We start from the raw sequence: 15,278 nt of genomic DNA, 5'->3' as shown, positions 1-15,278 counted from the left end.
CATTTCGAGGATGCTGAAGGTTTTGAGATATTTTCAAATGTCCTGTATGAACGAAAATTCCTTGATATTTTCTTATAAATTGTGAAATATTGTGCTTTAACGCGAAGCGAGGGATTAAAAGCAATAATCCGTATTCTTGAATTCAACTCGGTTGAGCAAATTTGTCACATCAGCCAACAATTAATGGCATCCAAAATGACTGTCACAATGGTATTGTAATATACTGAGATATTCCGATATGTCTCAAACGGAACTTTAACACGTAATGGAAAGAAAAATGATATTGACATCATACTGAATCCTATACAAACACAAAGATAAGACTGAATTTTTTTATGCACAATTGTTATAAAGTAATGCCTGTGGTAGCCAATAAGAGCTCTGCAGACTGATGTGAAGTTAATCCTTTTTGGCTATAAGAGTAATATCAAATTATGGCCTGCTGGTATTTGGTGTTGAAATTTTCTTGTATTCTTCTGAGTCTCGCCGCGTACTCTTATGAAACTTGTGGCATATTCTGATTACGTCACTAGAAATGGTTGCATCCATGACCACTATAGTAGATATCAATGTAAGGGTAATTTCAAAAGCACTCTGCGTGATTATGATATTCGTAAGTACTGGACTATCAACTATTACCTCACATGTTGTCGTTTGTTTGTTTGTTTTTACTGCGCGTTACCTGTGATTTTTCCATCCCCTCGTGTGTATATATGATATCGTCGCTTGGGCGACAAGACCCTGTACCTGAAATTTTAGCGAAAATAACTTTTTGGAATAAACAGTCAGATAATCAGTTAATGATGTCCTGTCCAAACCTTAGCTGTCTTACCCCCAAAATGAAGCTACCATGGCATGTATTTTGTTTTTCTCTCCTGAACATGTGACATTTTGTCGCCCTATTCATTATATATGATATTACATCATATTGAAGAAAAATTTGAAGCAGAACTATAAAAATGTCCAACTCTTGTCTTCAACAATGTCATCAAGACCAACAATATAAACCAATTAACCAATGTGAGTGTTCATTGATGAAACGATTAAAACTGTTCATGGATTAAAACAGGTAATGTTGGGAATCTCAGTAAACTTCTCTACATCACTATCACTATATGATCGAGATGGGTATGTCTTGTCCACTGATTGTTGGTGTTCAAAACATATCCATGATATGTAGATGAAACAGTGTAATCTTTCAAACATTCAACCGCTTCTGAAGTCTTGCAGGATTCATTCCTGGCACAGCTGTATCTTACAAACTCCAAGATATCCGGTAAAGCTGGTTTCACAGAACAGCAAGTTCAAACTGGGATGTACAATATGCGTTCGTTTATCAGCAGGGTATGGTTTGGCTTAGATTTTGCCATTGACGAAAACCTGAAAAAGGGTAAAACCATCAGTTGTTATCAATTTCTCACCATTCTGGCTAGCATTTTGGCGGCTATCTTGAATATCTCCAAACTCTCAATGATGCAAAGGTGGTATCGTCCAGATTCGCATTCAGCACAGTGATCGAAATAGGGTAGAATCATCAATAAAATTGTTCTCAACTGCGAAACATTAAAATTGGAATACGTGGAAATTTCCGGTTTTGGCGGCCATTTTGAAATCGAAATAGGATAGAACCATCAATTGTTCTCAATTTTGAACCATTGAGAATGAAAAACACGAGAATTTCCGGTTTTGGCGGCCATTTTGGCGGCCATCTTGAATATCTCAAAATTCTCAAGGATGCAGGAGTTGCATCATCCAGATTCGGATTCAGCACCCTCCAAACAGGGTAAAGCCATCAATTGTTTTCAATTTCTTACCATTTAAAAGGAAATACATCGGAATTTCTGTTTTTAATTGGCGGTCATTTCGGCGACCACATTGGCGGCCATCTTGAATATCTCAAAACCCTCAAGGATGCAAGAGTTGCATCATCCAGATTCGGATTCAACACCATCGAAATAGGATAAAACCATCAACTGTTTTCAATTTCTCACCATTTAAAAGGAAATACATAGGAATTTCCAGTTTGGGCGGCCATTTTGGCGGCCATCTTGAATATCTCAAAGTCCTCAAGGATGCAAGACTTGCATCATCCAGATTCGGATTCAGCACCCTCGAAATAGGGTAAAACCATCAATTGTTTTCAATTTCTCACCATTTAGAAGGGAATACATAGAAATGTCCGGTTTGGGCAGCCATTTTGGCGGCCATCTTGAATATCTCAAAATCCTCAACGATGCAAGAGTTACATCATCCAGATTTGGATTCAGCACCGTCAAAATAGAGTAAAACCATCAATTGTTTTCAATTTCTCACCATTGAGAATGAAATACGTGAGAATTTCCGGTTTTGGCGACCATTTTGGTGGCCATATTGAATATTTCAAAATCCTCAAGGATGCAGGAGTTGCATCATCCTGATTCGGATTCAGCGCCCTCTAAACAGGGTAAAACCATCATCTTTTTTTTTTCAATTTCTCACCATTTAGAAGGAAATACATCGGAATTTCTGGTTTTAATTGGCGGTCATTTCGGCGGCCACTTTGGCGGCCATCTTGAATATCTCAAAACCCTCAAGGATGCAAGAGTTGCATCATCCAGATTCGTATTCAGCACCATCGATATAGGGTAAAACCATCAATTGTTTTCAATTTCTCACCATTCAAAAGGGAATATATAGGAATTTCCGGTTTGGGCGGCCATTTTGGCGGCCATCTTGAATATCTCAAAAGCCTCAAGGATGCAAGACTTGCATCCTCCAGATTTGGATTCAGCACCCTCGAAATAGGGTAAAACCATCAATTGTTCTCAATTTCTCACCATTTAGAAAGAAATACATGGGAATTTCCGGTTTGGGCAGCCATTTTGGCGGCCATCTTGAATATCTCAAAACCCTCAAGGATGCAAGAGTTGCATCATCCAGATTCGGATTCAGCACCCTCGAAATAGGGCAAAACCATCAAAAAACATTGGGTGGACGGTAAAACAAGGTTAGGCCCAAAAAGTGGCTTTGGCACCCAGACTACTATCTATGTTCGAACTATTCATGAATGAACTAGGTGCATATTGGAATGCACAAGCCAATGTGCATTCTTTTATAACCAAATTTACAAAAGCCATTCATACAGCACTTGTATGTAAATTACGACTTTTTGTTACCTGTTTAAAACTGATCTTCTACTTGAAAGATTAATCCATGTTTTTTGAAAAGTCTGTGGTTCAGAGGCCACTACAAACCATTACAAACTGTGAGCTGGCTTGTAACACAATAACAACACCCACACGAACAACAACAACAGCATCAATAAGACGAAGAAACAAGAAGAAAATGGACAGGATTATAAGGCAAACACACAATCACTGGAACGTGACAGAAACTATGATATGATATATGCAGCTTAGTCTGGGCTTAGCACATACTGTACAAGCTGGTGTTTTTTGGGCTTTTTTTCCAGTGATTACTAGACAGTTCAGTGCAAAGCTTTTAGTAGGGTTAAGTTGACAGAAACACTCAATATCTATACATTTTGTTGTTTGTGCATCAAGATTTCTAATTATGTAGAAGTATACCAACGCTCTTCTCTTCCAATGTATGTTCTTGACTTATATTCTGTGTTTAGTATATCACAGACTGATCTACTGGAAAATGTGGAAGTGAAAGCATGAAAGACAGGACATGACATTGGTTAGAAAAAAGTACTCTTCAACACAAACACAACGCATCCAGGGTCCCATTTCATAGAAAGTAGCTATAATGAGAGCAACTCTTGCTGCAATGACAAACTGTGTCATGATAATGACAAGAATCCGACTTCCTGTTTGGCTGCTATCAGAAGTTACCATTTTATTTAGCAAAGAATTGCTATCATAACATTTTCATGAAATGAAACCCGGATACAGTATATTTGTATGTATGACTCATACAACACTCACACAGTCATTATGCACACAGCTCTAAGCATTTAAGACAGACAAATAACTGATCATTTTTGCTCACACACAAATGTTGAAATTTTCACATTGAGCTTAGTGCTATTAAAAAATCGACCATGTAAATTGACAGACCAGAGATGCTCCATTTATGCACTGCACTGTAAGTATCAAACCCAGTTTACAGCATCTCAGCATCTCAATTAATTTGTCAAGACAGTAAATCATCCTATTAGTAACCAAAAGTAAAATGACATTCTTTTTGTTGACATCAGCAGTAGCAGAAATTAACACACCATAACACAATACAGCATGCTTTTCCCAGACTTTATATTTGTACTAAAGCTCTAAAAAAAAGATAAGAGCTTCACATACTGCACAGATCATTTAAAATCTGAATTATTTACATAGTTTATTATCGATATATAAGAAAAATACAGTGATTCAGTAAGTAGCCATCAACCATTAACCCTTTGTCTGCTATGAGTACTGAATGGCACAGAAAACCCTATAATAGCATTGTAAATGCTGTCCAAAGTCCTGGCACAGAAAGGATTTAAAAAAAAATGAATAATACAAATCAGAGAAAAGACATTGCATTTTTAGCATCGCATTGTGGCAATGATGACAAAATGTGCAAAGACATGAATTCATTACAGTTGAAGCAATGATATGACACCATGATTTGCAAAATATGCTTTGAAACTGAATACTTTTTATAACATCCCATAAAAATTACTTGTCCATTGAGCAATAAAGCGCAGGAAAAGTGTCGTGAGGGAAACATCCACCAATACATGTGTGCATGGGCTATATAATGTTACCAAGTATTAACAAAGTAAAAAGACACAAGTGGTCATTCTCTATGAAATGTTCTCAACAAGTGGTTAATGTGGTGTAACATGGACAAATGGTGATGTATTATGGATGAAGGGTGAAGCGAGCAAAATTAGTGAATGGAAAGATGCTCACAATTAGTGCCGGCTCTCCACCTGTCTTTAACCTATCCACTTCCTTCTTCAATTCTGTAGAGTACCACTGCTCCTCCTTTAGCACAGAAAGGACAGGAAATGCAACATGAGCTGGAAACTGCGGCAATGTTTATTCCTTGTGATGTCAGCCCTTTCATCCATTTCATAATGAAGTTTTTCAATATTTGCAGCATAGAATATTCACTGTTTTCATAGCATTGAACTGAAAGACTGAAGGCTGATTTGTTGCTGCCATGGTTCTACACGTAGTTGTAACAGTTATTTTGAAATTACTGTTTGTTGCAAAGGCTGCAAAATTGCTCACAATACAGGCTCAACACACCACATTTCCACAGACACTCTTTGTGTTTTATACAGATTTCGGATTGAGAGGTAGAATCTGTCACATCTCCCCAGGCGATACACACCAATGTACGCACAACCCTCGAGTGAAGGTATTTCATAGTTAGTACTGTGTTTGTTACTGAGTGCTGGCTTGGCACCTACAGGGATCCCCCCTCCACAAACAACTAAATAACAATAATGAGTAAAGATAAATGATAATGATGGTAGTAGTAGTAGTAGAAGTAGAAGTAGGAGTAACTAGTAGCAGTAGTAATAATGATAATGAGAATAATAATAATAATAATAATAATAATAATAATAATAACAACAATGAAATACAGCCTGTACATGTATATTACAAAATAATTGCTAAAAAGACAGCAATATATATCACACACCAATAAAAAGACCATGTGTCTAGTTACTGGAAATCCTTTATTAAATTGTGTGCTTTTTTTTTATTATACATGAAAAAAATGTCAATAAAAGCAGATCCACTACATCCACTTCTTTACTACAAGCTAAATATTTGCCCCTCTGATCATTTTAAAATCATCTTGCTCTTCTGTTATCAGATGGAAAAAAAATCCCTTCATAAATAATAGGGAGCTTTAGACCCCGTTTACAGTGCGAGGCTCCACGGCCGAGCCCACCTTCATTTCAGTGTAAACGCGCAAAAGGCCAAATGCGAGGCCAAAATTGGCCTCGCATTTGACCTCGCTCTGGAGGTGGTCTCGGCCGCGGCCCGGCCTTTTCTCAGTGTAAACGCAAACTGGGCCAAATGCGCGGCCAATTTTAGTCTGGCTTCCAAACCCTCTGCCTGTATCTTTCGCTATTCAGGATATTAACCCCCTCAACGTCGAAAACTAATATAGTTTTGAAGGTGGTTTTGTCCTGCAAAGGATTTTTTCCTTCTGCAAAGGCCTTTGCCCGAACGGCGACTTTGTCGCCACGGAATTCAATTGGCAAAGGGTCTGAAAACTAGACAATACCAAATTGCGTTTGTTTACAAGCAGAGCGCCACTACGACAAAACATTGAAAGATTTGAATCAAAAGCGCGGCCGAGCCCTGCAGTGTAAACGGACAAAATTGCGGGGCTCGGCCTCGCAATTGAGGCTGGGCTTGGCCGCAGCTTGGCCCAGCACCTCACTGTAAACGGGGTCTTAGATTTGAGACACGGACATTTAGATGATTGCAATGGCCATTCTCCTCTTTTCATGCATTGTGTGGCAAAGTAGCTTTAGATTATGCAAGGATGCAGCCTATACATGTTAAATGGCGCCCCCATATGATCATTGCATCAAGTAGCTCTCTGTGTCGTGAATTTGAGCGGACGCTAGATTGACCCAGCAGACCGTGAAAACTCGGATGACGCGAGATCGATTTTGTTCAACAATTTTGCCAATGCTCAGAACAGTTTTTGCTTTTTTCCTCTGAATGTTCGCGTCGTAAATATCTAAACCTCCCTAATATGCATAAAATGAGGAGACTCACATTCTATGTTCACTTTAGATAATTCTATCAAATGAATTTGATATCCTACGAATTCATTTTGATATCATCAAAAGCTTATCTTTCAGTTTAAAGTCCCTCAAGATAGATCTCTTACGTGGATGTGCTGGTGGGGTATTGCTCTTACTGAGCTAGCTCTGTATTCCTTTCTACCATGGCACTTCCTATGGCCCTGTTCTGTGAGCAGCATGATTACATATGCTGGTACGATTGCTTGCCAAATAAGAAATTATTAATGACAAAAGGATCATGTAAGTTTGTGTCACAACGGTCTTTGTTTGCAATTGTCTCATTGTTGATTTATTTTCAATTAGCCAAATGTCACTGACAGCCTAGCACTTTACGACTGAGTATGTGAACATGTAAAAGGTCGATATTGCTAGTACTGTGGTCTTAATCTGATATTGCGTTTCATTATTGGAATGATCATGAACAAATAAAAACTGACTACTTATATTGTAATGATAGCATGCAAAATGGTTTACTTGTTCAATCTGCATAACATGCAATTGGAAATGTGGCAACAAAACAGCTACAAGGTGGCACTGTCAACATTAACTGCTAGAACACCTAGATACTTGCAGTTGTGTCCTTCAAATCATATTTCCAATGTATGGTTTCTTTAATAGGTTGTACGCCTGTGATTATTCATGTTTATTTTTCTGACTATGAAACTTTGCCTTTGTACAATGATCAAGAATCATTTCATTATTCCTTTAACAAAAAAAATGGACACATTTTTTTTTTTTCAATCAAGAACCTACATCACAGCTTACTATATGACATAGTTTCTGTATTCTGACTGGTATTTTTATGGCCTGACACACTGTTAACCCAAGATGCTTCTACAACAGTGCAGAAGCAGTTATATTAATGACGCATGATATTCCATCTTATCTTCAACAAAGTAACAATGCATGTTTAAAGGGAGCATTAAATATGTCCAATTCATCAATCCCCAACCTGCAGTTAATCTTGAAAAAAGACTTACAGTAATGTTATATCAGTGTTATTACTCTACCAAGTGAATATATATAATAATAGGATACAATGGATAATTAAAAATGGTACAGTAAGAAACGATTAAAGACTGTAACAATTTCCATGGTGTAATTGACAAAGAAAGTTAACAATCTAATATCTGTGATAACTATTTCACATATGAATTTTCCGTAGAAGAGGTAATTACAATCAGTACTTTTCAATCATAAACTTTAAGATGATCAGGTTTAACCGTTGAGGACGAGTCCCAAGTATACTCGGGCAAGGGTCTATGGGAAATGCGCATTGTAGCAAACTCAGCCCATCCTCAACGAGTTAATATAAAGATTTTAGAGATGTTACCTGCATTCTGCTTTCATAGGTGTTGTACACTGCATGACATACAAGACATCCAACTGCCACATGCTTACCTAATCAAGAAATTATCAAAAACAATTCTAATGCAGACAGGCAAGATAACAGCTGAGATATTAAAAGAAAGAAATGGGTTTACAAACCTTTAAAGATGTTCTCAACTCATTTATTTCCTGCCGAAGAACTTCAACACCGTCATCCCTGTCAAAAAGTAAAAAAACAAGCATGAAAGTTACATATTTCTTGTCAGAAAATAATATCGTGCATTCATTTTCACTTTGTACCTGCAAAGATTGCTGATGCAAAAATGATTGTAAAAAGTTGCCTTACGTTGAGAACAAGACTCTGTACAGTGTAGCAATCAAAGCAATAAGCATGAGTACAGTGTACAAGTAGGTAATCGATCGGACATGTAAACAACTTGCTGTACATTGGATCTACAAAGATTGATGTACAATTTGTATATTAAACCTGAGAGGGTGATGTTAAAGTTCAATATTTAAGCCAGGTATCAACAAATAAATGATTAATTTAATATCTTGAAGTGAAGGGGAAACAATGGTACCAGAGACAAAGGAATCAACAGAACTACACGTCAAGGTACTCACTGATGTGTACCAGTAAGAACCTAAAGTTACAACATGGATAAGTTCCCCCACACCCCCCCCCCCCCCCACAATGTCTGTATATTTGCTTTGCCCTGTGTTGTCGAGAAAAAATCAGAACAGATAAACGATAAAAGTGATATGTAGGTATAACTATCTATCAAAGGTATTCCTTACAAAGAAAGCAATTACAGTATATTCATGGAACTTCCATTTTCTAAGTAGAACTTTAAGACAATAAAAGCAGGTGACAAGACAAATATATTACTGGAATAAATACGTACCTACAGTATTTTCAAAAGATGAATGAAAAGTACACCTACATTGGAGCTACTGACTGAATAAGTACACTAGAACACCAGGGCCCTGTTTTATGAAGAGTTAAAATTGATTATAAAGTTGATTTCTATGATAAGTCTATGGCAGCCTGTGTGTTAAGGAAATTTAGAATCGATTTTATCTTTTGATAAAACAGGGCCCAGGACAAAACACTTTGCCAGAGATACACTGTGTGTATTTGAACCCCACATACTTTAAAGTGACTTACCTTGACTGCAGAATGATCATGGAGAGAAGGGAAGAAACAACGAAGGAAAGAAACATACAATTCATTAATTTGTCTGCTAAATGTTATCCTTCAGCTGTGAAAAACCACTGAACATGCATTTACAAATGCAAATATCACATTCTTATGATTTGAAAGTGATTGCAAAGATTAAAATTGTCTGTATGATTATTTACGTATAAACTACAATGTACTATGTATAACATGCAAAATGGAGAAACAACACATTTGTAGGAGCTGTACAATCTATATTGCTTTAAATTTGATGAGTTTTAACCCGTTGAGGACGGTTTGACTTTGCTACAACACGCATTTCCCATAGACACCTGCCCGAGTATACTCGGGACTTGTCCTCAACGGGTTAATACATAATTATTATGACCTCACAGCAAAATTACTGTGTCATGTTCTGGCTGATGTTGAAAGTATAAATGTACAATACCTGTATCTTTGCAGCACATAAACTCATGAAATACAATACTATGTGCATGGCATGCAACATTAATTTTTGTGCATCGGGCCACTACATTGAGCTTACATGAATAGAGTGAAGAAAGACAAAAATGACTGGAAAAGTTTCTACATCATCATAATTTTTTCTCCAATGCTTTTACTGAGGATCGAAGAACATTGATAAAGATGAGACTCAGTTGGATGAGAAAAGCCATGATTTAAAGTGTTTACATTATGAAATGTTTTTGTGTTGTTTTTGCCACAGGCATGCACATGTGCACACAGTGACAGTGCATGGTGACTTGTACAATGAGACAGTTACAGTGTTCAAGGTCTGCAGCAAGATCAGTGATTACATGTATCTGACATGACAACATCAAGAACAGCAGAATGTCTCACAGATTGGCAAATCTCTAGTATACTACTTAAGATTTCAACAATGAAAGGACAATGAATTATCACGTTTTCCATCAATATCATGGAATGAAATAAATGATCATATGCAAATACACACATCCTTAAATATCAGTAGCATTCACTTTGCCTAAAATCTGATACCAAACATGTTTTTATCATTATTAACAGAATTGATGTAGGGTGAGAAAGCTGAATCTCTGTCTGTGGGGAAAAAATAAATAAATCCAAGGAAGTTTGGAATTGGCTTTTGACAATCTTTAAATTTTGTTAAAATCTATGAAGCTCTTTTCACGACCACGTCTGGTCTCAAAACATGCCATTTGAGAGGCATCATGTTTAAACAATAGTGACACAACTTTAAACAATATGATCATTACCTGGCACCACATACAGCTTACACTGTCATTTCACTTGATGTTTTGACAATTTCTGATCAACTAATAATTCAGAAACTGGGGGCATACCTGGGTCTGATGAAGAGAGTTTGTATTTGCAGCGTGAGTGACAGCGCCTGGAGCTGCCACTATTTCAGGCTCTGGGCCAGCTGCCCCTCCAGTGATCTCAGTGTTGTGAACAGTTTGCCAGTGGGACTGGAGCTGTTCAGGTGAGGATAGAGCCACCATGCATGTTGGACAGATGAAGCCCTGGAATGTGATATTATTGGAACGGGATGAAAAGCATGACAGTGGAAAATTCAACGTGAATGTACTATGATCGTCATGCACAATGGGACTCCTGAGCAAAGCGTCGCTGTCTTTATGAATGATCAACTTCACCTTTCTGTCTCTCTCCTTGCTTGAAGTAAAGACATGTAAAGCACAAACATGCATAATGTTTTAAAACACAGCCATGTAGACATACATACACACAAACACACACAAACGCACAGAAACACAAACAACTGCAAGAAATATGACCATTATCATGAGTGTTTGTTGATGTAGATAAGTATACAGGTATGTGGTAGTTGTTGTCCCTATGTACAAAGCCATAATACAGTGTATTACAAATATGTGGTACCCCCCAAAAGGTAGACCCACTTAAGTGCATACATAATTTAAACATGATTTGGAGAATACTCTACCTATCTGAAAAGAAAGAACTTTCACTGCTGACCACTGTCCAAAAGTCTATGCACAGGTTCATATTTTGAAGGCATCATCACACACAAAAATATATTGTATTGTTTCTGCAGTATACCACTGTAGCTTTGAAATTACAGTGTAAATCTACAAATAAGAAATATACACATTTGTACCACAATTTCCCAGAACACTTGTAATCGATCATTCGGAGAAGTTCTCATAAAAAATTTTATTTCTCAAAACACATTTCTCAAGACATAGATCTGCTAAATTCATTTGTTCACATTCTGTAAACAGAGAATTGACAATGGACCTTTTCTATATAATTTGGTACCTTCCTGTGTAAGACATGACTGTTATAGATGTTGAACTGCCATTGAATAACATGCTTTACACCTTAGCAAATCCTACATCCTTCAGAAGCCACTTGAGGTGTACTACCCTATATATTCGTTACGACTAAATGGACATAACAACCACGGCAGTTCCACAGACAGCTTTCTGAGGGGCATACAATGTATGTCTTTCTTTCCTAGTGCAAGACAGGGTCAATATTTTTGTCTACAATTTTAAATGACAGTCTCTGCTTACTTAACTTATTAAGCTTTAGGCAATGTAATGACATGTGATACAGGCAGTCTGTAACAGTGCTTTGGATAAGTTTATATGCAGGTCTTATGATGCAGGGTTACAAAAGAAAGCAAAACATGTCATTTACTGATGTCATGAATTATGGAGTTACAAATTGTAGGTGCTGCTTGCCCCTGCTTGATACACCATGCAGTGTAATCTGAGTGTGAACAGTGTGGGAAAGCCCTGCCTACGAAATGCGTCAATCTGCAGATTTCCAGTGTGAACACGGTGTGCATGAATACGTGACATTTGAACAGATAAAAATGTAAGAACAGATCCATAATGCATCATTATTAAGAAAAACTAGAAATATCACTTAAGGTGATTAATACCCCCGCCCCGTGACGACAGTCTTACCCAAGGAATGATCTTTCCTTGATCTTCTGCCATTTAAATGCCGTTACCATGGCAACGCAGCTTCCGACACGTCCGAAAAATATGTCTTGCACATCTTCCCACCAAGACTATTGTGTGTGCCACATTTCATAAGCTTTTGTCAAAAACTGAGGAAGTAGTTCAATCCACAAGATCTTTCCTTGATCTTCCACCATTAATATGCCGTTACCATGGCAACGCAGCTTCCGACACATCCAAAAAATATGTCTTGCACATCTTCCCACCAAGACCAATGTGTGTGCCACATTTCATGAGCTTCAGTCGAATTCAGAGGAAGTAGTTCAATCCGCAAGATCTTTCCTTGATCTTCTGCCATTTATATGCGTTACCATGGCAACGCAGCTTCCGACACGTCCGAAAAATATGTCTTCCACATCTTCCCACCAAGATCAAGGTGTGTGCCACATTTCATAAGCTTTGGTCAAAAAACTGAGGAAGTAGTTACAATTTGTAAATCCGCAAGATCTTTCCTTGATCTTCTGCCATTAATATGCCGTTACCATGGCAACGTACTTTCGGGTACTGTCAAAAAATGCGTCTTGCACATCTACAACCAAAGGCACACATCTGTACCAAGTTTCGTGGAAATTGGGCAAAAACTGAGGAAGTAGTTTGCAACACAAAATTTTCCATCATTTTGGCTCATGATATGTGAGCTGTTACCATGGCAACATACTTTTTTGTCACTGTCAAGAAATGTGTCATGCTGACCTATATCCTAAGACAAACATTCAATATGAATTCCATGAGAATTGGAAGAACACTGATGAAGCAGTTTTGCCATGAAGCATTTTGCCCTATATTTTACCAATAACATGCCGTTACCATGGCAACGCACTTTTTGCCACTGCGGAAATATGTGTCTTGCACATTAACATATTCAGATGAACATCTGTACCTAATTTCATAAAAATTGATCAAAAACTGTGGGAGGAGTTCGCGACGCAAGATTTGTACCCATTTTTGCCCATAATATGCCGTTACCATGGCAACGTACTTTTGGGTACTGTCAAAATATACGTCTTGCACATCTACAACCCAAGGCACACATCTGTGCCAAGTTTTATGGGAATCGGTTGAAAATTGAGGAAGTAGTTCGCGACGCAAGATTTGCAACGGACCGACCGCCCGACCGCCCGACCGACCGCCCGACCGCCCGACCGCCCGACCGCCCGACCGCCCGACCGTCCGCTGATTCCTATATACCCCCTTCAAACTTCGTTTGGCGGGGGTATAAAAATTATGCTGTCAGAGTTTGTACATGAGAAATATCTATGTGAATCATGAGTAATTGATTTTAAAAAAAATCTTATAACGAGATACTCTCTTTTCCTAACTCCTAAAAGGAAATAGCAGACTGCATAAACAAAATATGCAGCCCAAAAATGAACTTCATTACTAAAATTATAGAAATTATGATAAAAAAATGTAATGATAAAATTAATATCAAGTACATTTTCATAGTATCACAGTAATCACATTCTAGGACTTGTTAAAATAGTGCCACTTTTTACAATTTCACTGTTCAAAGACTAGCATGGTAAGTTCTATTTCAGTGGAAGTTTCTGAGGTGTGGAAATTTTGTGCATTTCATGAAACAAGAAACTACCTTTAAAAAAATAAATAAAAGCACATTATATTTGTGTTTTCCTTGTTAAATGTGACACTATTTGCATGTTTTGATTCCGGGAAATTAAAAACATGCAAATTTTATCTTACCTGCCCTGGTGATGAAAATTAGTTTTTTGTTTTTTGTTTGTTTGTTTGTTTGTTTGTTTGTTTTTTTACACTACTTGCACTACAATTACTTTTAGAAGAACACTCTCAATCTGGACAATGCAATATAATTAACAGACAAAAGAATGAGCAATCTGCAGAGTAGATATTACATGTATGAGGGCAGTTTAAAGTGCACAAGATCATGCAAGTGATTTTGTTTAAAGGACAAGTTCACCTTCATAAACATAAGGATTGAGAGAATGTAGCAATATTAGTAGAACACATCATTGAAAGTTTGAGGAAAATCAGACAATCCGTTCAAAAGTTATGAATTTTTGAAGTTTTTGTGCAGTACCCGCTGGATGAGAAGACTACTGCAGTGTATGAATAACTTAGATGTCACATGCGTACAACAATATAAGGAAAATATAAAGAGAATTTCACAAAATTCCATCTTTTGAAAAAAGTACACATTCCCCTGACTCGTTACCGATAAATGTTATGGGTAATATTATTCCCCCTGCCTTTAGAAAGAGGCAAGTCAATTGCTCTTTTATCATGCGAAAAAAGTGAAAATATGTTGAATTTTCTTTTATATTTTCTTTATACTGTTGTACGCATATGACTCACAGGCTGTAGTAGTCTCCTCATCCAGCGGTTCCAACACAAAAATTTAAAAAATTCATAACTTTTGCATCGATTGTCCAATTTTCCTCAAACTTTCACTGATGTGTTCTACTAATATTGTTGCATTTTCTCAATCCCTATGTTTATGAAGGTGAACTTGTCCTTTAAAAATCCTTTCTGCATGCTTGATAAGGAAGGACATGTACTCACAGATGCTTCTTGTTCCTCATGACTCCTGCTGGGGCTCTCTGGTGTCGCTGCCTGAAGTGAATGAAAGAAGAAACAGGACGGACATGAAATTAATTACAGCCATATATTTTCTAGTTTGTTTTACTTCATAAGAGCAAAACTCTTTTGCACTCAAGTAGTCACCGAGGGAAGAACAGAACAATTTTAACTTGTGCATTTAAAAAAAACACAGTTATATTTTTGTGTACTATGCCTTGAGTCTCATGTCTGCTATGTGTGAGAGCCTACCAAATGTGCGAGTATACCATACTCTCTGAAGGTGCTGCACAGTAGGCCTACTACAGCCTACAGGAAGAAGAATCACAGTGAAATATCACTATAAATGAATACACCCTGTCCCTGGGTTAAGATAGAAATTATAATTCTAAAAACTCGCACCAAGGTTCGCCTTCCTGTGCAAATATTTGACCGCACACAA

General features: G+C 37.4%; 1 protein-coding gene across 1 annotated transcript in view; it reads right to left on the bottom strand.

Moving 5' to 3' along the window:
* The window catches only part of LOC139721920 (uncharacterized), a 52,648-nt gene that overhangs the window by 34,449 nt on the left and 2,921 nt on the right, over window positions 1–15,278 (bottom strand). The window contains exons 2-5 of the mRNA XM_071633246.1: window positions 14,822–14,872; window positions 10,605–10,795; window positions 8,255–8,312; window positions 4,899–4,973 (exon numbers count right to left, since the gene is read on the bottom strand). Of these exons, the coding sequence (XP_071489347.1) occupies window positions 4,899–4,973; window positions 8,255–8,312; window positions 10,605–10,795; window positions 14,822–14,872 (375 nt within the window). The remainder of the gene's footprint in view (window positions 1–4,898; window positions 4,974–8,254; window positions 8,313–10,604; window positions 10,796–14,821; window positions 14,873–15,278) is intronic.

Source organism: Diadema antillarum, unplaced genomic scaffold, assembly GCF_040938485.1.
Source record: "Diadema antillarum isolate AM-2024a unplaced genomic scaffold, OU_Dant_1.0 scf00000152, whole genome shotgun sequence".
NCBI classification, from domain to species: Eukaryota; Metazoa; Echinodermata; class Echinoidea; order Diadematoida; family Diadematidae; genus Diadema; species Diadema antillarum.
The sequence above is the reverse complement of the archived record's forward strand: the minus strand, read 5'-3'. Positions and strand labels throughout refer to the sequence as shown.